The sequence below is a fragment of the Poecilia reticulata genome, linkage group LG21 (assembly GCF_000633615.1).
Source record: "Poecilia reticulata strain Guanapo linkage group LG21, Guppy_female_1.0+MT, whole genome shotgun sequence".
Taxonomy (NCBI): domain Eukaryota; kingdom Metazoa; phylum Chordata; class Actinopteri; order Cyprinodontiformes; family Poeciliidae; genus Poecilia; species Poecilia reticulata.
In genome coordinates this window covers 6,883,711-6,910,585 of record NC_024351.1, presented here as the reverse complement: position 1 = coordinate 6,910,585, position 26,875 = coordinate 6,883,711, and the positions used below count along the sequence as shown (strand labels likewise).

Below are 26,875 nucleotides of genomic sequence, written 5' to 3'. Positions count from 1 at the left end.
GGTGTGTGAAATAAAAAGCAGACCGCCACATTTTATTTCACATTTAAAACGGGGAAAATTATACTTTTACACAGACGATAACGAAGGAAGACATTTTTATTCATCTGCAAACTGAAATAAATAATAAAACTATGACAAATTATATTCTAGGTCATATCACAACCTTTCATATTTCCATGCATTTTTTTTTTTTTTTTTTTTTGGTGTGCTGGGAGTTTTAGCTGCTCGTCTGTAGCAAAAACAGAGTTCAGAATTGTTTCCAACTTTCATGAGATAAAGATGTGCTACATAGGAGACTAAACAACAGATGGTGAGCAGGAATCTTGTTTTCATTATTCATTTCACAGCCGACAGGCTCCCTCAGATGCATGCAAGGTCGCTAAATAGATCTAACGTAGGACAGATGTACCAAATCGGCCAGCATGCTAACAACATCACAGCTTACACTAACTTAATCGGAAGTCATCTACAATTAAATGCCAATTATTTAAATCAGCTACCTGTAATAAGCGTACCTGAGCAAGTTTAGTTACATGTCAGAATAAATAGTGAGTTTAATACAGTTCTGTTTCTATATCTGAATTATACATTACAATGTTGCAATCCTTTTTGAGCATGGGTAAATCCGTTTGTTGAACACTTCAGTAGTTAAATGTGTAGATCACTAATATACTGTTATGTTTTTCACCCTTTAGATTTCCATGCTCTACTAGTCTGTGTCAGAACTTCTAAATGACACTAGTGTGGGAAAAAATAAAGGTCAACCCTAACAGGTACTTAATTGTTTAACCTTGATCAGTCCACCTCTGTGGGAGGCTTTTACTTTATAAGGCACATACAGTTACCTGACTCCAGGGGTGGTAGCTATAGTGAGGGATGAGGGGACATAGGGGAGACATTAGACAAAGTGACCGATCCATTGTGCATGTGCAAATGTTGAGCATGTTCCGATCTTATACGGAGAGAACAAAAAGTCAGAGCGGCTCCCATTTTCTCTGAGACACAAGCAGATGAACGACAAAAATATGCACATTGACATTGGTAAAGTAAATAGTTCAAGAAGTCATGCTGTGCTTTGTTTTCTTTTTTTTTGACATCTTAATAAAATTTGATTATAAACTGTCTCTGGCAAGGTTTCCTCACAGCTCCTTCAAAGCAACGCTGAAATAACTCGTCTTTACAATAAATCCTTTGGACCACAGAAGGGGTCCGGGGGCTGTCTTGGTCTCATCTTGAGAATGGTTTTCCTAATCTAGGATCAACTTATGTTCTAGTTTCTTTTTTTGTTTTGAAGCCAAGATCAAACAGTCTTATGTTAATAAAGTGACCAGATATGAGAAGATGATTTCTCTGTTGCATACCACTGGTGTCATTATTCCTTCTAACATCACTGTAAACACTCAATTAAGGTGGCATTTCCTTCCTCCAGCCACTGGTTATTATCTCTAACCAGGTTGTGCTCCTTTGTACCGGTTTGGGGAGAGTGGGGTCTATTGGAGTTGGGTTTGTAAACATGCAAATCTGAGCACCCGACATTTGCAAAACCAAGCATCTTAAAATGAAATGGCGACATCGCCACCCATCAAACACTAACCATTGTTTTCCATAAAAGAAAGGAGTTTTTTTGTTTTCTTATTATGTCCATTTTAACTAAAGTGATGGTTTGGCATCCTTTTAAGAAAACACCGTAACATGCATAAACGCTGCAGAGCAGATAATGTGGTGCTTTAAAATGCATAAGAAGTTTCAACAATCAGCTGTATTTTTACTTGTTTGTTTTTTTTGTTGTTGTTGTTCATAATATGTTTCTGTGCCTTCTTGGCAACACACCGCCGTACAAAGTGCATACAATTCTGAGAAAAATCCCTGGGATTTGATGCATAGGTTACATAAAGTAATGTCAGCATGCAGTCACGTTTTTAGTGTTCAAAATGCCCTCCAGTCCAGCAGAAACATGCGGGTTGCCGATCAAAAATATACAGATGTTGAGTCACAAAGATTCCTCTTCTGCTTTTGGCGCCACGACCCTAGAGGACGCCATCACGTCGTGACTTTTTATTTTCGCCTTGGAAGAAGTCGGAGGCAGCGAGAGTCTCCGTTTGGACGACAGCAACCTGAGGACTTCGCTCACTTGCGACTCGAGGAGAGACAGCCGACTGCTCAGTTTCCTAATGTCTCCTTTCAGCTCCAGCTTGGCCTCGTGCAGCGTCATCTGCAGCAGGGATTGTTCAGACACCGGCTGGAGGAAGGAGTGCCTCAGGGATACCTCCGTGTAAACCCCCAGGCTGTGCTCGAAGGGACTCCTGTCCAGGGGGCTCTTTTCCATCGGGCTCCTCTCAAAGGAGCTCCGGGAGTCTCCAGCTCGGTCGATGCGCAGGTCACTCTTTGTGATGCCGCTGTCGCAGGAGTCGGTTTTGTGCAGGGCGCTAGTTTCCTCTGCCGCGTCTCCTGCTGTGTTGCCGCCCTCCGTGCTCCCCGTCTGTCCGCCGCCTTCTGATTCCTGGCTCTTTTTAGAAGCTGCAGGCTCCTCTGAGGCCTGCGGTGCTTTCGAACACTCCTCCGCTTTCTGCGTGTCCCTTTCCTGCTCAACAGCAGGAAGCGCCGGTTCAACAGATACGGCACTCTTGAATCTCGCCCACCCTCGCCCCCCTCTGCTGCTGGCTCCGCCTGCACCCGTCCCACCGCTCTGTGCAGGTTTTAAACTCCTCTGACTAGGCCTCAATTCCATGGTCACTTGGGTGCATAACTGCTCTGACTTTCCAGAGTCATTGCACTCTTGGTGAGGAGAAGTCGCGCTGCCTCTCCTGCCTCCACTCCCTGCTTCTGAGCGCATGTTGGTGCCGTGCTCCTGCTGCTGATTGCAGGAGTTTGAGTCGGTGTGACCGTGGTGCTGCGGCTCCATCTGGATGCAGTTTTGGTCGGAGTAAGGGTGCGTCTCTCCTGGCGCTTGAGAGTCCCTCTGCTGCCTGAACCTCTGGAACAACTTGCGAACGGGGTGATCCTCAGGAATGGAGAGCGCCACCTCGCTCCTCTGCCGCTCCTGCTCTCTTTTCACGTCAGCGATCTTCCTGAAGATCACCTGCAGGGCAGAAATGAAGGCAGTCAACAAAGGCAATCTGTGAGCATTCATATGTATCTTGACAGATGCAGCTATGACGAGAAATTGAGTACAAGATTAATCCACCTATTTTGTTTTGTAAAGTATTATATATTTAGAAAATAGACATTTTTACAGCTACTTATTTCTACTGAGCACCATGTACTGTTTTCTTACTGAGTAAAGGATTTGCAGGTCACTTCCTTTCTCTATTTATTTTTCATGCTACATCTTACAGGATTCATTTATTTTTCGTGAATCAGCAGGTTTTGTCCTCACGAAAGCAAACTTTACACATCTAACGAGTTTATGGGTAAAAGTTAAGCCCGTGCAAACAACAACAAAAAAAGCGCTTAAAGCACCTTGAATTAATAATATATGATATAAAATCTATATAATACAATCAAAGTGTCATGAATCTTTTAACATGCAGCTACTTGTTTGGATTCAGAGCCGCTTCACTGCGCCTGTGATTTTATTCAATATAACAATTAAGGAACTCTAGGTCATTTTTATTTGTCTGCTTTTGACTCTTCATGAAGTAGCTCCTTGATGTGTTTATGACTGAATTGTTTCAAAATGTTCCAGTAGCCTCCATACAAGCAGAGACCCGAATCGACTCGGCAAGGAAAAAAAACGTGAATAATTCATGAGATGTTGATTAGACATGGTAACGTTACAGGATCATCTAAGCAATTTACCCTAAAGATCAGAAAGTAAAACATCTGACATATACTAGGGTCTTAGTAGAATAAATAGTGCAAGTACAGTCTCGGGAAAAAAACCCCAGTGCTTCCTGTGACATTTTTTTTACCCGTTTCCGTAGGTTACAGGTCAGGATGAGATTGCGGGAGAAGGAGTTGGCAAATGCGGTGTAAAAGTCCAGGACCCTCATCAGAGCTTCTCTCCTGATGACGTGCAGGTCGCAGTAGGTCAGCGCTCGCACGTTGGCGCAGGCCCGGGCCGGCGTGGTCTCCTTCCAGAAGACGTCCCCGAACACGTCCCCTTTACCTGGACGGATCCAGACGCCGTCAGTTTACAAGTAAAAAGACGAAACATGTTTTCATTTGAATCCATGTTTTCTCTTCTCCAGAATGAACTACGTAGCACCTTGCAGAAAGCACCATATGTTTGTATATATTGAAGAGGCTGAAATGCCTGTTGTGATAGAAATGGCATAAAAAAATAAAAAAAATCGTTATAATTCCGTATCAAAAATAAGATGGTAGCTCTGGAGGAGCTGCACAGATTCACAGCTCAGGGGATGGGGGAGAATATGTAGAAATCAAAATTGTTATTAATAAACTTCACAAACTAGCTTTTATGAAAAAATGGTCGGATGAAAGTCATCGCTGAAAGAAAACTGCAAGAAAATTAAAAGTTTGCCCCAAGTCATGTACAGAATTCAGTAATTCAGTCTTGACCTATATTGGTAGAAATGTTCGTTTCTAGGTGAGTATGGTGAATACATGCTCCTAAAAGTCTTGAAGCTGAAATTGCAGCAAGACATGGCGAATCAAGGGGGCGGGATATATACTGCTCAAAAAAATAAAGGGAACACTTAAGTGTTCGTTTAAGTGTTCCCTTTATTTCTTTGAGCAGTGTACATTCACACCACACTTTTCAGATTGCCCTTATATTTTCCTCCTACGTCAAAAATCAATTGTCTACGCAGCATGACGAAAAGTGGCGAAGCTCAGTGGAAGTATTCGTTAACAAGGTAACGGCAAGATCAAAAAGTGGATGTTGACTGGTGTAAATATGACATAATGAAATCTCTGTCCAAGTTTAACATTTCAACATAGGTCCAAATAACACCCAGCGTTGGGTTACCGAGTATTGCGATGACCTCGTCGTCCTGGATGACTTCGAGGGAGCCGGAGACAACAAAGCAGAGCGTGTCGACGCTTTCTCCGATATGGAAGATGAGGTCTCCCGGCGCGCAGTGCGTCGTCTGAAACTCCACGGCGAGCGAGCGCAAGCAGCCGTCGCTCGCCAGACGAAACGCCGGATGGTCGTTGAACACCTGCCTGTTGAGGTGCACACAGATGTCGGCACGCATGTCTTTAGGACAGATGGAGAGGACCTTTGGGAGAGACGGAGGAAAAAAAAAAGGGCTGTGACATAGATGTATAAAAAGCGTTTTGATGGCTGCTTTTAATGTGGTTCCTTAACCAGAGTGTTTGTAAATATATCAACTGGCAATATTTAGAAATCCTCTCTATAAGTTACCTCCATTTTACTTGACATGGACTTAGCTGCAGAAAAGTACATTTTAAAGCAAAATGTATCAGATTTTTTACAAAGATGCTTCTGGTTTGGTCAAATAAGCATTCTTAGCTTAATGTTAGCAACACCTGCAAGGGTTTCACAGGTAAAATGTTCAAGGAAGGAGAACGACCCCACGCCAGAGATGCAGAACATTTTAAATGCACTTCGTTCTGCGTTTCAAATCTCTTTGTAAATGTAGCACACTTATTTATAATACACAGACTACAGCACTTCAATAATTAACAAAATCCTCATTATTAAGAGATACAGTATGTGCAAGCCTTTTAGGCAGAATTGATTTTTTTTTTATGCAAATAAAAAGAAAACCTATAGGTACATTTCGGGAGAGAGGAAGAGAAAAGATGATGTTAACGGTTTGTATTGATTTTTTTTTTTTTTTTTTTTTTTTTTTTTTGCTTCTTGTTGATGACTCAGCTTTGAAGAGACATACCATTTTTTTCTTCTTTTTTTTATTACTTCCTAAAAGGATTAAATAGTGGCTGTCTGTGCTGCGAGCGTCAGCCCGGCTACCTTGTCTGTGTCGATGCCTTTAGACATGGCCCAGGTGGAGACGATGAAGTCCATGACGCGCTCGCTCAGACCTTTGGGAACCTGGTAAAGCTTCAGGAAGTCGCGCACGTTGTTGAGCATCTCATGGTATCGGTTTGTGTTGGTGTACATCTGCTGGAAGATGGTGGTCACGTTTCCAAAGATGGTGGCGTAGAGCAGCGCTGAGAGGGAAAATCAATGCACACGTCACTGCTGTGGAATGATTTCTCATCAGCTTTTTGCGTACTGGCTAAAAGAAACGGGGTGTCTCTGCCACATCTAAATTTGACAAACTAAGAGGGTGCAAGTTACAAATGTCCTGTTACATTTATTTCACACTTCTAACTGAATAAATGCTTACTAGTTGGCAAAAATGTGTGGCATGTCAGCTAAACAAAAAGCTGTTTTTCAATTCTTTACACTTCATAATTATCTCTCTTACTTTTACAGCAATCGTTTTGTGCACATTTTACTCAAGATAACACAGAATTTGAAACCGCCTAACCACACGCATAAACCCAGTGAGTGCCGCATTAAGCCTTTATGATATAATTTCCACTGAACGTTTCTTCGGTAAAGAGTGCCGCGCTGCCGTGACCTCAAAGAGTCAGTCAGTATCTCATATAGTGACGTTTTACCCACTCAAGGAGAAAACTTTCCACTCATCACAGCAGGAGCACAGAGGTTAGGATGCATATCTATCGTGATGGCTCATTGTCCACTTCCTTCCCCCGCGGCCTGCAGGCAACTCTCCCTCTCTGCAATTGTTTCTGTGGTTAATAATCGTATCTGTAACAGGAACTTCATCAGCTGCAACTGAAGCGGACATGGCGTTGTTTTTTTTTTTGACGGGGTCCCAGTCCGATTGGGCCACCAACGGAGCGATGGGTGTTTAGTGTGTAGGATGCACAAACCTCGGAGCGCGGCTGTCACTTTCTGAGTCCTCACTGGTTTTGTTGCATCACTTTTCATGCTGTTTCACTGGAGTCGCTTAAAGGTTAAAGGTGCAGCGATGCTACTCAATGGATGGTGAAATTAAAGTGAGCAGTATGCTGACACCAGTTTATGTTGCAATTTTTCTCAGTCTCTTTGGTGGATCTCTCTGATACGAGGTTTAATGTTACTCCAGCCTCCGCAAGATTTAGTCTCTGTGCTTCTTAGGAGAAGTTTATCGTTCCCTACAACAAATTGCAAATCCTTTTTGACTTCCATACAATTATCTTCTGTTTTATAAAATTACAATGTTTCTTATGTCATGCCAATCAAAAAGAACTACACTTATGGATGATAAACAGTCATTCACTTTAAAACAAGTAGTTCTCATTTCAGTAGCTGTCAATATTTATCCCAAATTCAGCATTTTCTCTTAGATAAACCTCAATTTTCACTGATTATATTGTTTAATGTTGTGCGCAGCTTTGGTCAAAGGGTCTTTCTTATGTTTGCTGTAAATACCCGTATATTTTGTTTCAGAAAAATGCTGTGACCAAATTAGAACCGTGAGGAACATATGCAGTAAAAATGAAAAAGATACATATTCAGTGTCTGATATTCATTTCCCTCACTGTAGATTTTAGACATACTGTAGATTTCAAATGACTGCAGTGCGTAGCGCCATGTTGAGCATTTTCAGCAAGCGCCACCGAGATCTGACTTTTCTTGCGTTGGGACGCACGTTTAGATGAAAACATGACAAAGCCGTCTGACCGCCTCGTTCATGAACAATACTGTCGGGGCTTTTCAATTTGATGACACTTGACATTTTCATTGGCACGAATGCTGGCTTTTGAGGAATGAAGCATCTATTTTGAGCAAGTGACACACTTTTGCAGATAAATGTGGATTGCTGGTGAAGGCGAGAATGATATCACCTCAAAGTTTCTGTAAGCGAACCAAATACTCACAGAGTTACATAAGCAAAGAAATAAAACTTATAGAGCGGCGTATATGCTGAGCTAGATACGAGTGGCGTTACGCAACAGCACAGAACATGATCTGTGGTGTGATGAACTGCATCGCGTCTGCATCCGCTTCATGCTGTTCTAAGGATTTGAGGTCAGCTCTGTGAAAAAAAAAAAAAAATAGCTGTTTTTAAATCACAGGAGAAACTTATGAAATAAAATCTGATTTAATTCCTTGTTTGGAAATAGTTTGAAAAGGATTCATATGAGAAACTTAGCACAGAGACAATGGTTTTGTTTGAGATGGAGGAACCTTCAGACAGACAGGCTGTGATGGGCGCTGAACATGTCACTTCTTATTATCAACAAAATGACTCTTAAAAAACTCAACTGGGGTTTAAGGCTCCAGTGAAAGAGGAGAACCATGTAATTCTCTTCGTTGAAATAAGATTCAAATTTGTGGGAAGTTTTTTTTTATCAGGTTAATATAATTCTATTTTTTTTTTCCAACTTATTCTTAAAGCTTTACACATTTGTCGGACTTGTTTTCAACAAGCACGCCTCAGTGTTTATGCATAAGCTTATTTCAACTGCAGATCAACATATATATATACATATAAAGGTTAAATAAAACAATCTGAGCACACAGCTCATGCAGTTTAGGCATAAATTATCCACATGCTGATAAGATGATTGTAAGAAGATATGCAACCTTCCCCGTCTAACATATGCACCATATGTTGCTATACTGACAGCTGTTACGTAGCCAGCAGGACTGCAGAGAGCACACTGCCGTGTGCAAGCAAGTGTGTCCAGACTGTTTAATCTCTTTTTTAAGATTCTGCTCACTCATTATGAATGGATGAATGCGTGAATGGGATAAAAACGGCATCAACAAATGCATGTCTGGAACCAGACGTTTACGTACATCCATCATGAGAATGTAACAGCATGTTGAGTTTGGCCTTTAGTTGATGATTTTCAACTATTTTTCCAGGTAATTTAAGAAAAAAACAAACAAAAAAAACTCTCAGGCTTTTGTTTCACTTTGTTGTGGATTTCTCTTTAAACAAACCAGGATTAAAAATTACTGTTACAGTCTAAGATATGCACACAGATCTCTAACTTTCTTTAGCGAGTTCTAGAGAAACCGGACACTTTTTTGTAGCCATCAATAAGCTTCTGGGAACATTTTTGGTGGATATTTGAACTTTATTCTTGTGGGAATAGAATTTACATTAGTTGATTTCCTGCCGCAGACCTGATTTTTTATTTATTTATTTTTTTTGTCTAGTCCACAAATTTTTAATTGATCTAAGTCTGAGTCTCTGGAGAGACTGGAGGAATGAGGAGGCTTGGATCACTGCTGGAACACACACTTCCAGTCATATTCAATACATTACAGTTTTGTTTGTCAGAACAAAAGTGCCTTTCAAAATAACAACCTTTAAGTCAGTATTAAATTATTTTTTAATTAAGCCCACATTTCCACTTTAAAAAAAAAAAATATTTTTTTTTTTATTGGTCTGATGTAATATTCTAATTTTAAATGTTTTCATTAGCATCACAAAGGCTTTAAAACTCCAAACAGTGTGTAATTAATCTATTCAACGTGATAAATTCCTGAAATGACTGGACTTAAAACATCTCACACAAACTGGCACCCAGAAATGAAAAGAAATGGATTAGGATGTTCAGGAACAACCCAGGAGCCATCAAGGTTGAAGCCTATAAATAAGTAGAAACTGCCGGGAAGCCAGTCTCACGCTCTAACAGGACAAAGCCAGAGGTCTGTTGGCCAGAAAATCAACCAACTGAAAGGAGCGCTACTACTTATTAAACTATTGGTCAAATATCCAGCCAAAATAATGTCAGAAGTTTGCTACTGTCTACCAAAACATAAATAAATACATTTGCTACATATTTAAGATATTTGATGCCTTAACCAAATAAAAGTGAATGTGTTTGTATATTTGAGCCTGTATGTATAAGTCTGAGATGACTATACACTGCTGAGTTGTATGCTTTGTGTTTTTCTAAATGTTTCTCATTTTTCTAAATGAAATATCTGCAGATGTTGCTTCTAGATTTCTCCTCTGACAAGTTTAAGCATTTTGTCTCTGCCTCTGCTGATTGTTTGTAGCTCCGTAACGTTATATCACCCGTTACTTGCTTGACGTCGTCTCAGTATCTCCGCTTACAGTCGCTCAGATCGGGCTACGGTAATGATGGTACTGTAAGACCATTGCGTAACATCAGACCTATTAGATTTAGTTCCACTCCAGCTGACGCATTACGTCCCGTAACGATGTATACGAAGGAGCAAATATATTCCAGAGGAATTTCTGCAGACTTTAAAGCGCTGTGGATAGATGAGTACTCACAGCCCACCATCATCATAGCCACGGAGAAAATCTTCTCTCCATCTGTTGTTGGCGCAATATTGCCAAATCCAATGGTGGTGAGACTCGTCATGGTGAAATAGAGAGAGGAGACGTACAGGGTGTCTTTGCCGGGGCCGCCTTCCCACCGACCCGTGCCGCTGGCGTTGTACCGGTAAGGCTTTCCGATGCTCATGGCCAGCTGGTAGAGCCAGCTGTCCGTCTTGATGCTGTTGGTGGTCTCGTCGATGACCTCGTAGTCCCCGATGCTGTACCAGATGCAGGCGAGCCAGTGGGCTACCAGGCCAAAGACACACACCAGGAGGACCAGGACGGCCGCCCCGTACTCCAGGTAGTGATCCAGCTTCCGGGCCACTCGGCCCAAACGCAGCAGGCGGATCACCTTCAGGGAGCTGAAAAGGCTGCTGAGACCCTGCAGGACAAAAGCACACGTTATTCTAAAGGTTTGATCTGTTCTGGAGGGAAGAAAACGAAATTTACTGTCAGGCCTTGCCTTGTTTTCTTTAACAAATCACTTTATTCAAGACATTAAATTATTTACAGAAGCTGTAAACCCAACAGGAACAAATTTTGCACATCAGCGTTTAAAAATGAGTTGTCAAAACAGAAACCTATTGTCACATCTGGCAAACGGGGAGCATCATAAGTTAATGTAGCCACCTGGTGAATATAAGCCCAATATTGACCCTTCTGTTAGCTCTCTTTAGCGTCCATCAACACCAGTTGGCAAAACATATATGCTTCGTTCATCCAGTCTGCCACCATAAATGGCTGAGTCACTCATCGGTTCCTGCTGTCTCATTCGTCTCACATGTTTCTAAATAGCACACGAGTGTTTCTGGCCTAACAGTGAGCCGTAGGGTCTGTATAAAGAAGAAGAAAATGTTTAAACTTTTTCCTCACTAAAGGTAAAAATATTAACCATCCCATATAGCTGCAACAGCTAATTTGGTAATAAGCATTTTTGCTTTAATAGCAAAAATGATGAGCTTTTTAATGCAAGTCCGGACAAACTGGGGGGGGGGGGGGGACTTACTGGAAGAACAGAGTCCTCTGCGCGAGTTGTGTTTCTGTGGAAATTTGAGAAGTCACGGAGATGACTTGCCGGGGAGGCATGAGGAGTGACGTCCTACAACGGAAAATAAAACGTGTGTAAATATCCATGACGAGATCATCTTAGAAAGAATTAAACATTAAAATTCTCCGGCAAACAGCCGCAACAGCAATTTTATTTTGATTAGAAATCTAATATTTATGCTTCAAAGCTGACGAAATACGTTTTTTGGAACTTTGCACTTCTCAGTATATTTTTCTTGAATAATTTTATTTTGTAAATGTTTTACTTTTTAAAATTTTGTCTTAAACTCTTGAACGCTCTGAAAGGTTTTGAAAATATATACTAAATAATAAAATGTATAAATAAAGCATTTGCTGGGTAAAATCAAAGTTCCATATTATTATGGAAATCTGACCATTAAAACTGAATCTAAAAAAAAAATCCAATGCTCCATGTAAAATTTCCAATCTCTAAGCAGGTGAGATTACCTGAGCTGACCCTTGAACCCTGAAATTTGACATGATAAGCCAGGTCAATTTCTTCTCAAACCCGACCTAAAATTCAATATGGCTGCTTCAAACATGATAAAAGCTGCAGTAACAGGCCGTTTACCTCCTCCACATTTTCAAAGGCGTTGATGATGTCGTAGGGCAGACAGGACAGCAGGTCGATGACGAACCACGTCTTCAGGTAATTCATCCGGATTAGCTTTGCGTCTGAGATGACTTCTCCAGCCGGACCCACGAAGGTTGTGTGGAAGTTGAGCACAATGTCGATCAGGAAGATGACGTCGACCACGCTGTCCACCACCAGCCAGGCCAGGTTGTTGTGCTTGGTCCTGAAGGAGACGTTGTAGGGAACCATGATGGCCGTGTAGAACGTGAGGATGAGGATGACCCAGTCCCAGGTGGTCTTAAAGGTGCAGTAGTGGAGGATGATGTGTGGAGGGGTCTTTGGCGCCTCTTGCTTGTACTGAGGGAGGATGTCTGAGCCCAACTGGAGAGCCTGTTATTGAGAGGATCGTGTGTTAAATGCCGGCGGTGCAGAATGACTTTCCCACGTTTTCAAGTGGGTTTTTTCTGCTCACCTCAACCAGTCGGGAAGGCTTGTGGCTGACCTCAGGTTTGTTCAGAGGCGCTATCTGCTGCACCAGGTTGCGGTTGTTGGTGAGTGCCCTTGTGAGCCTGGCAAATTTGGTCCAACCTATGGAATAAGAGTTTCGTCAAGGCAAATGTGCTTGAACATGTTCTCATTTTGTCGGGTTACAATCTTGTTAGATTTATTAGATTTTATTAGACTGAAAGAAAGATTGATTTGGATTTATCTTCAATAACGGTTGCTCCGATGCCTTTAAATAAAATTCAGCTGCCTTGTTTGTTTACCTTACTGAATTAATAGACCAAATGATATCCCAAATTTCAAACATCTCAGGGAGCCAAATTCAATATGAAATTACTATTATTCTGAAAATGAAAGAGTTTATGACTGCAAACCTACCAAGATGTTATAGAACTGAGTAGTGATTTCATATACAAAAGGAACAAGAAAATATGTCACATAACTGTTATGTTACCTGCAAAGACCTTCAACATGAGAATTACAGTAATGTCACAAGAACCGGGTAAAATTGTTGTTTTAGATAACAGGAAATAGAACATTGCTTTGTTCATAAAACTGTGATTCAATGAGGCTGAATGAAATACAACCAAAGGGGGAGGGGGGGCATTTTGATAGAAATAAACCACTGAATAAGCGATTCCAAATCCACTTTTACAGGCTAGCATTTTGGGTTTTCTGAACTGCATTGTGGGTAAAAACCTGCTCTTGTTTTGGGTTGTTGCTGCAAAACCTCTCGACAGCATGTTCGCACTGTTTTCTTTCTTTTAGCTGCTTGATAAGCGCTCTTCCTCCTCTCGGAAATGGCCCTGAGGAGACCCTGAAAAACCCACTGTTCACTGACCTGAACACACAACACCTGGCCACTTCTGTACTAAACACCTGGAGAAAAACGTCAGCGAAGTCACCCGTGTGCGATCAAGAGGTCTGAATGGACTTCATTTTCTGTCTTTCATTCAAGTAGTTGTGTTGTTTAAGAAAAGCCCTTAAGTTTTTGGACGGCAATTACAGCAAAACATGATTAAACGAGGTAAAGCCCCATTTGGCCTCACCTCTGGCTGAATCATCTTCTATTGGCTGCTTAAAAAGTGTAATGTCTCTGAAGGTGCAGAGGAAAAGCACCACCTTGTCATTTTCATTCCTGATCGGTGCGATCTGCATGTAAAGCCATATTGGTTTTCCTGTCGGGGAGTAAAACAGAAACAAAGAACTGCTTTGTAAGTTGAGTAAATATGAGTTAATTGTGATTTTGTTTTTAACTAAACATGTTCGCACTCACTGTTTTTTGTGTACAGAAGCACCTCGTGGAAATTGGACTCGTGGCTGTCAAATGTTTGCCTGATTTTGTCTAAAGTCTTTTTGTCGGTCAGGTCACCGTACATGAAGCTGCAGAAAAGGAAAGAGAGAACATTTTAAACTGACTTTTTTTTTTTTTTTTTTTTAAATAAAACAAAATGTATAATTGCGAGGTTTGGTTGTCAATTATATATCATCAAAAGGATTTAAGTAAATTTAAATTGAATATCAGAATGTTTTCTTTCCTGCTTTAATCATAAATGAACCTTGATTTGGCTGGTGGGAGGAAGCTGTATTGATGTTGTGCATGCACAAGGCATGCAGCCATATGAGTTCTAGATGAGATTAACTAAACTAAACAAAACCATTTATATCAATCACAACCAAGAACAGAAAAAAAAAACATTATTTAAATCAGTGCACTTTATCGGAAAATAAATGTGTAAATCACTCCCAGCTTCTGGATCCAGATATTTATTTTATAGTTTATTTTGGTAAATGGGTTTAGTTGTGATTTTTATCAAGGTTTTTAATCATTCATTAAAAAGCAATATTCCTCTGCATAGGAATATTGCTTTGTTTTTTTTAGTTTTTTTTATTTTTATTCAGTTTCCTAGTTTAGTTTAGACATGATTCATCATCATAATACCTTTCTTCTGTCTGTGGTTTATTGTCAAACTGCAGTGTTGTCTTTTCAGCAGTACCTTTTGTTTCTTTAAAATAAATGTGACTTTTTTGTGATCCTGGTAGCATACTGTGGTTTGGTCTTGGCTCAAACACATTTCATCTTCAATCACATGGCCCATTAGTCACTATTTTTGCCCTACAACTACATTAAAAGTCCTTCTTTAGGCAAATTAACTTCTCTGTTGGAAACAAAAATTTGTCTTTTGTTGTTTTTTTTTTTAATCTTTATTCCCAAAGGTGGTAAGGAAACACCTTGTGTTTGATGTAAAACTATGATTCAAAACTAAAAATTAAGTTACTCTATTTGTCCTATAGAGCTGGATTAGAATCTGCAAATTATCGCTTTACGTGCTTCTAATGGTTTGATTAACTTATCATAATTAACTGAGTTGAGATTAATAAAGAAAAATCAACCTGGCTGCAGAAACTCGGATTCTAAAAAGTTTTTCAACCCTAACATCAATCAAAACATGAGTACTTATTCTTGGGGGAGATGAAAAACTTAAAGATATATAGCACAGACCGTCCACTCCAGCTTGACATTCAGCTTCATTAAAGCACAGATGGTGTCTTACTTGCATGTGCTGCTCTTGTGCATGACCTCGGCTCTGTGGTAACCGGACAGCTTGCAGAATCCATCGTTGCTGTATACAACTGGCCAATCTAGGATCTGCGCATTGCCCAAAAGGAAACTGGTTTCTGACAGAGTAGTAGAAAAGAAAAAAAAAAGGAAATTTAGGTCTGAACATCCAGAATACACCTCGAGTGTCCACAACATTACACAAACTCTGCTTATACTGTGCAAAGAGTTGCAAATTATAACACAATCCAACACTGACACTTCAAATTTATCCACCTGAGATACTTAATGGAGATAAGAGGCCATTCATGTCTACAGAAAGCCTAATCTGAAGCTTCAGTGAGCAGAAATATTTGCTGATAAAAGGTTTACGTTCCAGCCTTAATGCAAATTAAATATTGATGGCCAGCTTCAAAGTTTCCCAGCCATGTAACAGTTAAAACACAGACTGCAGAATGGGGAAGTAGAGATGGTAGAGAAAGAGCACAAAAGATTTCTAAAATCTTTTGTGCTTTAAGGTGTTGACTTAACTAGTACTGGAATAAACACATGCTCTGCCTGCTTAACTGATGAGGCCTGCATCTCCATTTGCTACTAACCAAATGAGGGAAACAAGCAAACAAATACAGTTATCACACAGTCGGCATGTATAATAAAAAGGTTCGCATGCATCATCCAGAGGCTCCCATGAAGACTGTGTCTGCCATGGGATGTTGCAACGGCAGAATCATTAAAAAAGCATTACCGTAAGACATTGCTCGACTGAGGTGAACAAGTAGAAGCTATATGGCATAAATCACATTAACAGTCCCTTAAGTGGAGAGAAAGAAGCACTAGTTTAAAAATGGCTGCAAGTTGAGTCTGGCAGGGCATGTTTTGTGCTCAGTGACTGTGGGCGCTGATCTAAAAGAAACGAAGAAGCCTTGAGGTTTTTGTAGTGTTTACTGACAATGCCTATAGGTTTTAACTTGTTACATTTTCTAACTTAATTATAATCAAAAAGAAGCTAAATAACAATAAAGCAGCCGGTGGAGTATAACTTATTTCTAGAAGCTTTACACTTGGGGCGTGACTTTAATGTAGACCATACGAATAGAGAGTTTTACTCGTTTTATTTCACTGATTTCATCCGACGAGTTTGAACACCAGAGGTGGGTTATTACATAATTAATCAGAGCGCATAAAAGTCAGGATCCGGAGAAAGAAAATGAACCGCTTAACTCACGAAAGAAAGGTTTTTGTCCCCCTGAGAAACACTAAAACACACTTTAATATCATAGAACCTAACACAGCAAAATAATAATAAAAAAAAATCAATAAAAAAAAGATGCAACAGAATTTTAGAAACATTAAAAGGACAGCACTTTTATTTATTTCTCCGCTTTTAAGTGTGAAACTCACCGCTCGAGCGCCTGACGATGTTTTCCAGGAAAGTGTTCTGCGGAGCCACCAGACCCCTCTTGCCTCCATGCATGGTGGAGGGATCCGGGCAGAGACTCGCTGATGCGCCGAGGTGGTGGTGGTGGTGGTGCTGGTACCCACAGCCCGGTCTTTGCAGACTGCCCCGTAGCAACTCACACCACGTACGGTCAAGCACAACAGAGAAGAAACAGCATATCCGGTGGACAGTTTAAAAAAAATAAAACCTCCAATCCTAGAATGAAGAAAAAAAAAAAAAAAATGTCATCACGCAAACTGGATCAAAGGTTTCAACTGGATTATGTTATCCGGTCTCCACTAATTAATGGCCTGTTTTCAAACATATATCTTTTTTTTTTAAAAATCACAATTTGATATAATAGGGCTTGTGAATAATATGTTATATAAGACTCGCTGATCCATAAGCTGTTATCGTGTTCTTACACAAATGCAGACATTTTTTTAGACTTCTGGCCAAGGTATAGCAGATAACATCTCTCAAAAACAGATTAATATAGGTAATAAAATATAATATGACCTGATCTGTGTACAGATTCATGTGTTTTGAACATCCGCCATACCAGTAATATTGGCTATCAATAGAAATAACAATGATGCAAATAATATTAGGAATAGTTTTATTTTGAAGGCATCTCCACTTGTTTTCCGGCTCTTTCCGAGTGCACTATTTGATTTTTTTTCTCTCTCTTGCATTTAACAGAAGAATTTTTTTCCCTCTCTTCCACAAGAACATATATTTCTGTAGCTATGGAGATAACATAATAAGAAAGAGAAAGAATATATAAAACGACATGGCTTTGTATATATAAAAAATATATTTGGAGCCTTTAAAAAATTATTTACTTGAAAGAAAAAAATCAAAGCATGCATTACATAAAGAAAACAATTGTTGAATATAAAAATAATTAAATAAATAACACATACATAATAGTTTAGGGGGGGAAATCTATAGCTTTTATTTGTTTTAGTGAACATGTCAATGTACTTTGCACTCATTTCTCATTGTATAGTATATGGTAAGCATAAGGATTTTTGTTGTGGGAGTGGGAGGTCAGACACACACACACACACACACACACCGCCTCCCCCGCCTGACCCCTCACACACTCCTACACACACACATGCAGCGCACAAGGCATTTATGTTGCGAAACCTCTGACTATACAGATTTAGGGACTGTAGAGATTTTTACGTGCACATTTTCCAATGTCAAACTTTGAAATGTAAAATTCTAAGTTAAAATAAAATGCCTAATTACACCACATCAATTGACCAACCTGCTTCAGATGGTTATATGTGGAAAACCTGCCTGTAGTGATAAAACTTTGGAGATTCACTGCTTGTGACAACATTATCAACAATAATAATACAAATATACACTGCTAAAAATATTCATCTTTAAGTTTTGCATTATTCAGGCAATCAACATTAACATGTTAAATGTTTTTTTTTTCCTTTTCTTCTTTCTTTTGGTGGTAACTCAAAATGCAAGGAAATAAATACTACGTCTTATTCCTGTTTTTTAAACGTTGCCACGTTTGGAAGGAGAGCAACTTCACCCATAAAAAAAAAACTTGTCAAATCCTCTGTCGCAGCGCAAAGCTTGCAAGCTAGTCAGTATTTCCATTGTTTGGAACCTTTTTTTTTTTTTTGAACATTGAAGTTTAAACAAGTAACACATGTTTGGTAAATGAACACTTTAATAATTTATCAAACAGAGGCAATGTGTGAGAGAACTATACACACACAGGACATTTTTATATCTCGTGTCCACTGCGTGTTATATGATAGACGTCCAGTAGGAGGCGGTGCTTAAACATTTTGGAGAGTGAACAACAGAAAGTAACGCCAGAAAAAGAAGAGGAGAATAAACGTCCCAGCGATTTGACGCAGTTAGTATCTATGAACGCATTGCACTGTAACTAATGGTTAACTGTTACGGACTTTGGATGCCGGTGTCTCTATTAGGACCACGCCACCGAACAAAGGCGGTATTTTAAATGCCGAGAGCCGGACTTCAGAGAGGTATTCCGTACCGGTCTTCCTGCTCAGAGCGTTTTTTTTAAAGGAAATGACCCGACCATAGTTAGCTTTCCCGATGATGAATTACAACTGAAAACAAACGGTTTTGTGTAACGAAAAATAAGTATTTATAGTCATGGCGAACGCTGCTGTAAATAAGTTTGTAGAGATTTGTAATTATCTCCAAGACCCCATCCATGTTGCCAGGTTTCAAAATTTCTGCGGCGTTAAAGGGACATTTCCGGAGAAGCGGACCCAGCCGGACAGCGGGCAGCCGGACCCGGACTGTCCGGGACTCAGACAGAGGGTCCACCAGAGCTCGGATGAGGATGTGGGGAACGGGGATCCCTCCTTGGCTCAGGTTAACGGGAACCAGGAAGAGGACAAGGCCAGACCCGCTGGTCCAAAAGCGGCAGAGACTGTTAGAGCGCCCCTCCGAAGGAACTCCCTGACCGGGGATATGGGTCAGGAGTTCCTGATCCAAAACAAGTTCCTCTTCTACCTGTTCACCTTCGGGACGGAGCTTGGCAACGAGATGTTCTTCATCGTCTTCTTTCCCTTCCTCTTCTGGAACATCGACGCACTGGTCAGCAGGAGGCTCATCGTGGTCTGGGCCTGGAACCTGTTCGTGGGTCAGTCTACCAAGGACATGATCCGCTGGTCCCGACCGGCCTCCCCTCCCGTGGTCAAAGTGGAAGTCTTCTACAACTCAGAGTACAGCATGCCATCCACGCACGCCATGACGGGGACAGCCATACCTTTCTGTCTCTTCATGCTGACCTACGGACGGTGGGAGGTCAGTATGTCCATTTGTTTCACAAGCAGGGTGAGGATATTATCAGTGGGAAGTAAAGATAACAGATGCTTCAGGGAAAGGATGGTGTTTAATGACCGTTATGTCCAGATAAGAGCAGCTCCAGTTTGAAGCCTCATGGAACTTGCAGACCCCCAAGGGCCACTCACAGGTTCACTGGCCTCTTGCTTTAGTTTAAATTGCTGAAGGTTTTGTTTTTCGTCTAAAACCTTCAGCTGACTAATCAGGTCAGGGATCAGTTCAGTTCCTCTTTTATCACAGAAATATCCTCACTCGTTAGGCTCTGACTTCTTAACTTGCTTTGCTTTTTCGGTAACACTTTATTTGAAGGGGTGTGCATAAGACTGACATGACACTGTGATAAACGTCACATAACACCTGTCATGAATATGAAGAAGTCTTTATGAATGTCTACTGTTGTCATGAAGTGTCATTCGGTAAATAATGACACTTTTAATACAAAGTTGCTCTAAAAGTTGCATTGAAAGTCCATTAAAAGTGCCAACTTTGCATGGTTTTGTAAATTCTGATAATTTAATGCAAAGTTTGCATTTTTAATGGACTTTCAATGCAACTTTTAGAGCAACTTTGTATTAAAAGTATCATTATTTACCGAATGACACTTCATGACAACAGTCATAGACATTCATAAGGACTTCTTCATATTCATGACAGGTGTTATGTCATGTTTATCACAGTGTCATGTCAGTCTTATGCACACCTCTTCAAATAAAGTGTTACCGCTTTTTCTTTAGATTCTAAACTTTTTACATTGGAATATAGTTTTTAAAACACAATTTTTCGAATTGCTTGCAGCCTGAACACAAAATAATTATCTGTTGTTCACTATTAACATTTTTGTTACAAATGGAGGTGTAACATTAGTTTGCCTGGAGATGTGGGTATCCCAGTTTTCTGTTGATCAGTGACTGGTGGGGGGAAAATGCAGAAAAACCTCTTTCTGTATTAGCTAAATGCTTCAAAACAAGAACTGCCCCCCCATGTACTTAGTTTAATGCATTTGACTTTCACTTTAGGAGAAATCAGATAAAGGCTAGATATGCTTTTGTGTATAAATGGGGAGAATCTTGTGATTTCTTTCATAAAGGTTGCCATGACATGTTCATTAATGCTGAAATGCTACAAACGGTCCTAAAATATAATTTTATACATTTGTTGTCTTTTGTCAATGTATTTATATACCAGTTTATTTCCATTGGTATCGAATGTTTTTATAGGAATTAAGGAGACATGCTTAAGAAGGAATCTCAGAAGGTTTCCTGGGGTATTTCAAAAATAAATATTCTGCAGGATGCAGCATATTTGCTCTTCAGGCCGTTCCAGCTGGGTTATCTGATCACAAATGACTGAAAGCAGCTAATCCCAGGTTATCTTCCGTCTTCAGTCGTGAAGAATACCAGTAGCTCTGGAGAAGAAGCTTCAAGATGACGAAAAATTGAAATCTCTCTCTGCGTATGTGAAGCAAATCCTGGCCTGTTGAGGCCGACCAACAGGTTGTCTTAGTGCTTATTGTTTAAACTCACTTCGCTACATTTTAGTCAATGCGACTGGTAGGAAGAGAACATTTTGTCATTTCCTGCAATTGAAAGTCATGACCGGTTAATCTGGCTACGACTCTGTTGAGGTTTTCATAACAGTTCAAACAATAGCAGTGCTCAAAGAAAGGAACTGTTCTTTTTAACTGTTCTACACAATAAGTACATTTTTAGCCCTGCAGTGAACTGGTGGACTTGCCTGGGCTGTAAGGAAAACGGTGTTTGGGAAATGGATGAGTGGATGGATGAAAGCAAATTTTTGCGTATTAAAAATAAATGAGAGAAAGGTTTGATCTGTGTAGGCATTCTTCTTATAAACAGATTGGCCAGAACTTCAGACACACCTCTTCTTCTTATTAATGCTTACCCGTTTGTTTAAGCTTGCTCTATACAGCCTGACATTTGGTGGGTATATTTTCCAATATGGAAACTATTTGAGAACCGTCTCAAAACATGCGCTTTACCATTTCCTCTTTGCGGTTTCTTGCTAAATTATTTGCTGACATGCACACTTGTGCTGATAAAACCCCCTGACAAGCGTAAAGATCACCCACGCAGGAGATAGGCGAAGGCACAAGCTGTTGGAGTTCAGTGGGAAGAGATGTAAAAGGCAAGTTTGGGGGGGGCAAGAGAAGCAAACACACTGGAAAGTTGTGCGGTTTGTTTTTTGGGGTTTAGACACAGAAAACACATGCCGGGAGACAAAGCACAAGGTCATCAGTAGGAAGGAAAAGTTCAGGGCCTGAAATCAAGGTTTTATAGTTGAGGAATCTGTTGACGGGCTTTGAACTGACCAGAAGCAGCTGTCCTGGTTGAGCTTTCTCTGCTTTCAAGTGACTGATGTGGACACGGCAAACGAGCTAAGGAACCAAAAAAAAAAAGACAGCGGATTTTAAAGCTGTAAAGGGAAACAAACGCACATCACCGCTGCCACCTGGCACTTCATTTATGAAGCGAGTAAAATATTCCACTGAACGTGGGATAGATCTTCAAGAAACAAGATGAGTACTCACTAATGTCCATTACATGAACAAATGTGAGTTTATAGGTAAAATGATTCAGGTCTTTTATTGAGCAGCTGATCTCATCATTATTATTTCTCTGTAGCGATTTAAAGTGTTTATTTTTCTTCTTTCTATAGAAATGTGTCTCCAACTCTGAAAAAGCTTGAAAAACACGTAACGTTTTTGTTTGTTTGTTTTCAGTGCAACTGGTATTTTCTGCATAATTATAACAATAATTAATTTTATTTATAATGTCCTTTATCTCAAGTTGAGATGATCTGCACCATCAGCAGGCACAGCGCGTGAGGTGTCTTGCCCCAGGACACAAATGACGAGGGCTGGCAGAGCGGGAATTGAACCGGCGATCCACCGATTGCAGGGTGAACTCCTACAGCTGCTGCAACGAATCTTCAATATAAATTTCAAATCATGATGTAAATCTGGATCGCAACCTGTCAGCAGTGTTTCTCAGCTCTCCTCGTGATAAAGAGACATTGCGAACCTGTGCACCAACACACATGTATGAATCCCTGCACCAAGCACACACACACACATGCACTCTGCCACCTGGTAATCCACCCTATTGCTGCCTATATGACACTTTTCTAACGTTGTTCTCTGACATTTAAATAACATTCAATCTGAATGACTCAAACACTATCTATGCCTCAAGAATTGAGCAGTGCTTTTCTCTGAACTTTATCTCAAAATGCTGTCAGACTGTTGCTAAATGCCATAACCTTTATCTTTTTCGCAGAACTTTCTTAAGCAAGCGATGACTTGTGACTGGGAGTCATTGTTAGAATGCTGACGTCGCTCATTTGGCTGAACGCACTGCGGACATCCCTCCTCACACAGTGACCTCTGCTTTGTTTCTTACCTTGACAGAAATGAGCCAAATATTCAGAGTTTTTAGAAGATGCCAAGGGTGGCAAGATGACCATATGGCAATACATAAAAATCTCCATTCTGCTATCAGTGTCCCGTTATCATTGCTGCCGTCCTGCAGCGTCTTGCTGTGACACGTCGGGAGAAACCCTGATGGCAAAAACCACAGCCACAATACTTGCATTTCTATGGGATTACCTGTTTAATAACGTGCTGCTTTAACCTGTGTGTGCTCTCTTTTGCAGTACACCTTCCTGTTTGGATTCTCTGTGGCTCTCAGCTGGAGCCTCCTAGTCTGCGTTAGCCGAATCTACATGGGCATGCACTCTGTTCTGGTGAGGTGATTAAATAATTACATTAAAATGAAACTGATTCTTGACATGCCTATTGTCTCCCATCAGCTACTTGAAGATACATTACAAGTGCGGCCTTGAACTTCTGTGGTCTCGACTCATGAGCTGGTTGTAAATGATAGAAACATAATCTGTGTTATGACTATCGTCTGGAAAAGTTCAATCGGCTTCAGCTCTCATGAATGACCCAGTTGAGTGCTTCGCTTTTATTTTAAATATATTACACTCTTGGGAAAAATTGCTCAAATATGAAATCAGGGTTAAATTGAGAAGGTTTTGCCTTGACTTAAGCTTTGTTTGTGGAAGCAGGATAAAGCCTCCAGGAATGGCAAACATTGAATCATGCAAAAAAAAAAAAACTTTACTGTGGTGCCTCTTCAGTTGTTACAGTTCCTTATCTTTTTGCTTTGCACAAGCTACAAAGGAATCCTCGCACAGACCTCCAGTTTATCTCTTTAGTTTGGGTTTAAGTTAGAGCTGCAGAATATATCAGGTCAGTAGTGATCACTGGCATATTTATATGTGCTGCACGCAATCACAAAGGACTGCTTGGATGCCGCATTTGGCAGTGTTATTAGTTTTACATATATTTGAACTTTATCAGTGTTTAGTGCTTGATAACACTGCATTGCTCCTAGAACATGGTTATAAACATATGTAGATATCCTGTAGATAATGTTGGATCCAGTGGTGCGACCTCAGAAGCTGCAACCTATGCGACCTATCAGCTGATTTGTAGATGTATTGGTTATCTTCTGCATTGCCCAATAGTAAAACGGGTTAAGCCATCAGCACCTCACCTGATTTTTTTTTTTTTTTCTAGAACTTTTTACTACTATTGCTGAAATAACAGGGGAACATAGCGCCTCCTTCAGGGCGGAAAGCATCATTGTTTCTTTTGTGATTTTTTTTCAGGATGCTGAGCTAATGCTTGCAGTTTTGACTGACTTGTTCTTTTTTTTTTTTTTTTTTGTCTGTTTTGCAGGAAGTGATCACTGGCTTCCTGTACAGCCTTCTGGTTCTCGCCTTCTTCCAGCTGACCTTGGAGAAGATCGACAACTACTACATGGCGAACCACTACGCTCCTCTCGTCATCGTCTTGTCACATGTGAGCCTGGGACTCGTAGCGTTCTCTCTGGATTCGTGGAGCACCTCCCGCGGCGACACCGCTCAGGCTCTCGGCACCGGGGCCGGCACCGCCCTGGCTTCACATGTGAACTACCAGCTGGGTCTGCTGCAGGACCCTCCGCTGTCCTCACTGCCGCTAACTCTGCCGCCGATCACCACGGGTCTGGTGTTGCGCTCCGTGCTGCGCTTCGTCATCGGCGTGGCCGTCCTCCTTGCCACCAGAATGACCATGAAAGCAGTGACTATCCCGTTCTTGTGCCGACTTTTCGGGCTGCCGCCTGACGACGTGAGGCGGGCGAGGCAGCAGATGAAAGTAGAGCTGCCGTACCGTTACATCGTCTACAGTGTTGTAGGCTTTATTTGCGTCAGCTTTGTGCCTGTCCTCTTCTGGATCTTAAACCTTGCCTAAGTTTTCTGTGCAAACTGTTTGGACATTTTGACGGACGATGCCATTTGGGAATCTGCTGCTCGTTCAGGCAGAACGCAAGTTGTTTCCGGTGCGACCGAAGCATAGTTAAAGGATGAAGCTGATATTTCGGTAAACAAATCCAACCAGAAAACCACAAAGGGATGTAATTATATCAAATGTTGTCTCAGCCAAAGAAAATCTAAAAAAAATAAATAAAACACAGTAAACCCCAACAATGAATTCAAAATAAATCTTCCTTTTGTTCTAAGAATCTATATTTAAATACATGTGGCCCACTGAAGCACTAGTTTATTTTTTTTTAAGATGCGTAATCTCTCTTTATTTCTTATTTTTTTAGTTAGTGATGCATTTCTAATTAAAAGGAGAAACCTGATTTATCTTCATCTGTGACACTGACCTAAAGAAACACTGGCAAATCACAATTATGTTTTATTCTTTAAATCATTTAAAAATATAGAAGAAATGTGCTGCAAGATATGTTTTTTCATTCCAACAGAAAATGAAAGAACCATTTCCTTCATTTTCTGTTATGTCATTCAGTTGTTTTTCTATTCACAGACTGATGCAGTTAATGGAAGGGGAAAAAATTATGTTTTTGGTTTTTTTTTGTCTGACTTGGTGATTTCCAAGGAAAAATGGACAATTCTGATCTCTGGTCAATAGATTGGTGTATCTTTACTCATCTTTTCTTTTTTTTAATTCACATCTCTCACCACAATTATTGACAGACATCTGCCTCTCGTCTTTTCCATTCTGCTGGACAGCTAACTGGCTTTCATTCCAGTAAATGCGGAGTGAACTGTAAGTGAAAGGAAGTGCAGTATTTGTTACTAACTTTTAAATATCTGAGCAAAGAAAACATTCAGTTTAAGACGATAGTAAAAACAACTAGTGCTGTTTATGAACATGCTTAGCCTTTGTCCTTCGGACGTAATAATTATTATATAAAAAACAATATCACGGTCCTTTAAAGATTTCCATATTGTCAAGGCGTTTAGATTTCAACTGAGCCTTCAACATGTATTTCAACAAATGCATGTTTCAAATGTATTATAATGGTTTTGAGTTCACTGTTGAAGACCCTATTTCACATTTCCAAAGGTTGTTAAAATATTCAGCTGTATTCTTTAAGAGATTCATATTTTCAAAATAATTCAAACCACAGGAGAGATTGTGGCAGATCTCATTTGCTGCAGTGTTTTAAGTAAATAAAATTCACTTACAACACTTTTAAATTTTATTTAAAAGTGAATTTTATTTAAGTGCTCATCAGGGACCTTCATTGTTGGTTTTTGACTTTAACGTTTTTGTTTTACTTCTATTTTCTTGTGGCGACTTTTTTCATTATTTCTACTGATTATTTAGCCCAAATATAAGTACACTCAGAAATAATCATTTGAAGAAATAATAAACATATTTTTGACAAATTACCTGAATTTTTGCTTTTGCAACAAGTAATCTGTAAAATCGTCTCTTATTTATTGTTTTGGTTTCCAAAGGCATCTCATCTGACATTTATAAACTGCAATATATGACAATGTTGACTCTACTTTTGCCATTGATATGACTGTTTGTATGTTGTTGTAGAGTAGGTTAATTCTGGTATTAAAACCAATATATCCCTTTTCATATATAGATGTTTTTCCATCATCAACTCTTTCCTTTTATACCAGAACAATGCACATTAACTTGGAAACAATGAAAAAAAATAAACGTTTTTTTTTGTTTGTTTTTCTGTCATATATGTTCATATGTGCTCTTATTTGCGGATAAATTAGTATCTGTTAAGGCATCCTACTGCTTACTTTCAAATATAATTATTCATTAACAAATTCAAACAGATAAATACTTTTTCAAGTCTGTTTTTTTTAAAATAAACTATGACATACTTGCATCCATAATACATATTACATATGTTAGAACATTGTAAAGGACTGGTTGATGTTTAACTTCACCTATAGGTGTGTCTTAGATATATATATTTTTTTCTTCATTCAGCAAAGTTACTCACAATTGCTCAGAGCATCCAGAATCTTTACTCAAGTAAGACTTAATACTTACCTAAGTTAAAGTAAAAAGTACAGTTTAGTAAAATTACTTTTAAAAACTTTTTTTTTTCTTAATGTGACTGGAGCTAGCTACTACCTACCTCACGGAAATGTCTACAAGAAAATATTCACTTACATATATCTTGGGACATTTAAGTGAATATTAATAATTATTGTTAAATTATTAATTTGCAATAATTGAAGTTATGTGTTTATTTATTATTATATTATATACC

The 26,875-nt window shown here is 39.8% G+C and overlaps 2 protein-coding genes across 3 annotated transcripts; one reads left to right on the top strand and one right to left on the bottom strand.

Moving 5' to 3' along the window:
- Positions 1 to 78: 78 nt before the first annotated feature.
- On the bottom strand, positions 79 to 16,517 carry LOC103457585 (potassium voltage-gated channel subfamily H member 5-like). Of its 2 annotated transcripts, XM_008397857.2 has the most exons (12): positions 16,358 to 16,517; positions 14,952 to 15,075; positions 13,673 to 13,779; positions 13,446 to 13,574; positions 12,365 to 12,480; positions 11,890 to 12,282; positions 11,257 to 11,349; positions 10,203 to 10,632; positions 5,900 to 6,099; positions 4,931 to 5,183; positions 3,912 to 4,108; positions 79 to 3,079 (listed from the first exon to the last, which is right to left on the bottom strand). In XM_008397857.2, exons 1-12 carry the CDS (start codon positions 16,428 to 16,430, stop codon positions 1,991 to 1,993), a joined length of 3,204 nt encoding a protein of 1,067 aa, XP_008396079.1. In that variant the 5' UTR covers positions 16,431 to 16,517; the 3' UTR covers positions 79 to 1,990. The 2 variants fall into 2 exon arrangements, with proteins under 2 accessions (XP_008396079.1, XP_017157822.1); XM_017302333.1 differs by lacking the exon at positions 11,257 to 11,349 and having other exon boundaries at positions 10,203 to 10,675; positions 11,879 to 12,282.
- A 1,708-nt stretch (positions 16,518 to 18,225) lies between these two features.
- LOC103457586 (sphingosine-1-phosphate phosphatase 1-like) lies at positions 18,226 to 26,331 on the top strand. Its single transcript, XM_008397859.2, has 3 exons — positions 18,226 to 19,214; positions 22,926 to 23,015; positions 24,019 to 26,331. The coding sequence occupies exons 1-3, from the start codon at positions 18,555 to 18,557 to the stop codon at positions 24,568 to 24,570; spliced, it is 1,302 nt and encodes a 433-aa protein (XP_008396081.1). The 5' UTR covers positions 18,226 to 18,554; the 3' UTR covers positions 24,571 to 26,331.
- Positions 26,332 to 26,875: the final 544 nt, after the last annotated feature.